The sequence below is a fragment of the Orycteropus afer genome, unplaced genomic scaffold (genome assembly GCF_000298275.1).
Source record: "Orycteropus afer afer isolate SDZICR_OR568_19922 unplaced genomic scaffold, OryAfe1.0 scaffold01301, whole genome shotgun sequence".
In the NCBI taxonomy this organism is placed as follows: Eukaryota; Metazoa; Chordata; class Mammalia; order Tubulidentata; family Orycteropodidae; genus Orycteropus; species Orycteropus afer.
In genome coordinates this window covers 75,634-76,463 of record NW_006922888.1, presented here as the reverse complement: position 1 = coordinate 76,463, position 830 = coordinate 75,634, and the positions used below count along the sequence as shown (strand labels likewise).

General features: G+C 34.7%; 1 protein-coding gene across 1 annotated transcript in view; it reads right to left on the bottom strand.

Moving 5' to 3' along the window:
* Positions 1-830, bottom strand: part of OGT (O-linked N-acetylglucosamine (GlcNAc) transferase) — a 54,379-nt gene that overhangs the window by 19,809 nt on the left and 33,740 nt on the right. Inside the window, exon 19 of the mRNA XM_007959001.2 lies at positions 339-491. Within this exon, the coding sequence (XP_007957192.1) occupies positions 339-491 (153 nt within the window). The remainder of the gene's footprint in view (positions 1-338; positions 492-830) is intronic.

Sequence of the window (830 nt, the reverse complement as noted above, 5' to 3'; positions counted from 1 at the left end):
GAACTGCTGTATGGAAAGTGAATTTGCTCTGTAAATCTTCACCCAAATCACAATTAAAAAAAAAAAAATGAGCACAATAGTGCTTAAAAGGGTAGAGTCATCAGTAAGGTGACCTATATAGTCTTTACTCAGCTGCTAATAAAAAAGGTCAGTGGTTTGATCCCACCAGATGCTCTCCAGGAGGTGAGACAGCCTGTTTCTATAAAGATTTACAGCCTTGAAAACATTATGGGGCACTGCAGCTTTGTTGTATAAGGTCACTGTGAATTAGAATCGACTCGATGGCAATGGATTTGGTTTTTGGTTCACACATTAATAATAAATTTATGGATACTCACATTTGCCCACATCTGCAAAGTAGAAGGGTCAATTTTATATAACTGATTAAAGTTACAGTACACAATGGCATCTTCTGGTAACCCATACTGAGAACGGGTGGTTACGATAATGGTACGTGGAACCTCCTCTCCAGTGGCAGCCTTATTATTGATCTAGAACAAGAAAAATAATATAATTATATTTAAAGTCAAGATAGTTCAAGTTTGTCACTGACAAAGAATCCTTACGTTGCAAAATGGTATAACCATTAAAAGTCATGGCTCTAAAAACTACTAAACTAATTGAAAGGTTTAGCATAGTAGCAGTATACAAGATCAACATACAAAAATCAGATGGATTCCTGAACACCAGCAAAGAGATTGCTGAAAAAGGAAAAAGGAAATCAATACCTTTTACAATAGCTACCAAAAAAATAAAATACTTGGGAATAAATCTTATCAGGAACACGAAAAACCTATACAAAGAAAACTCAAGAAACTATAAGAAATCTA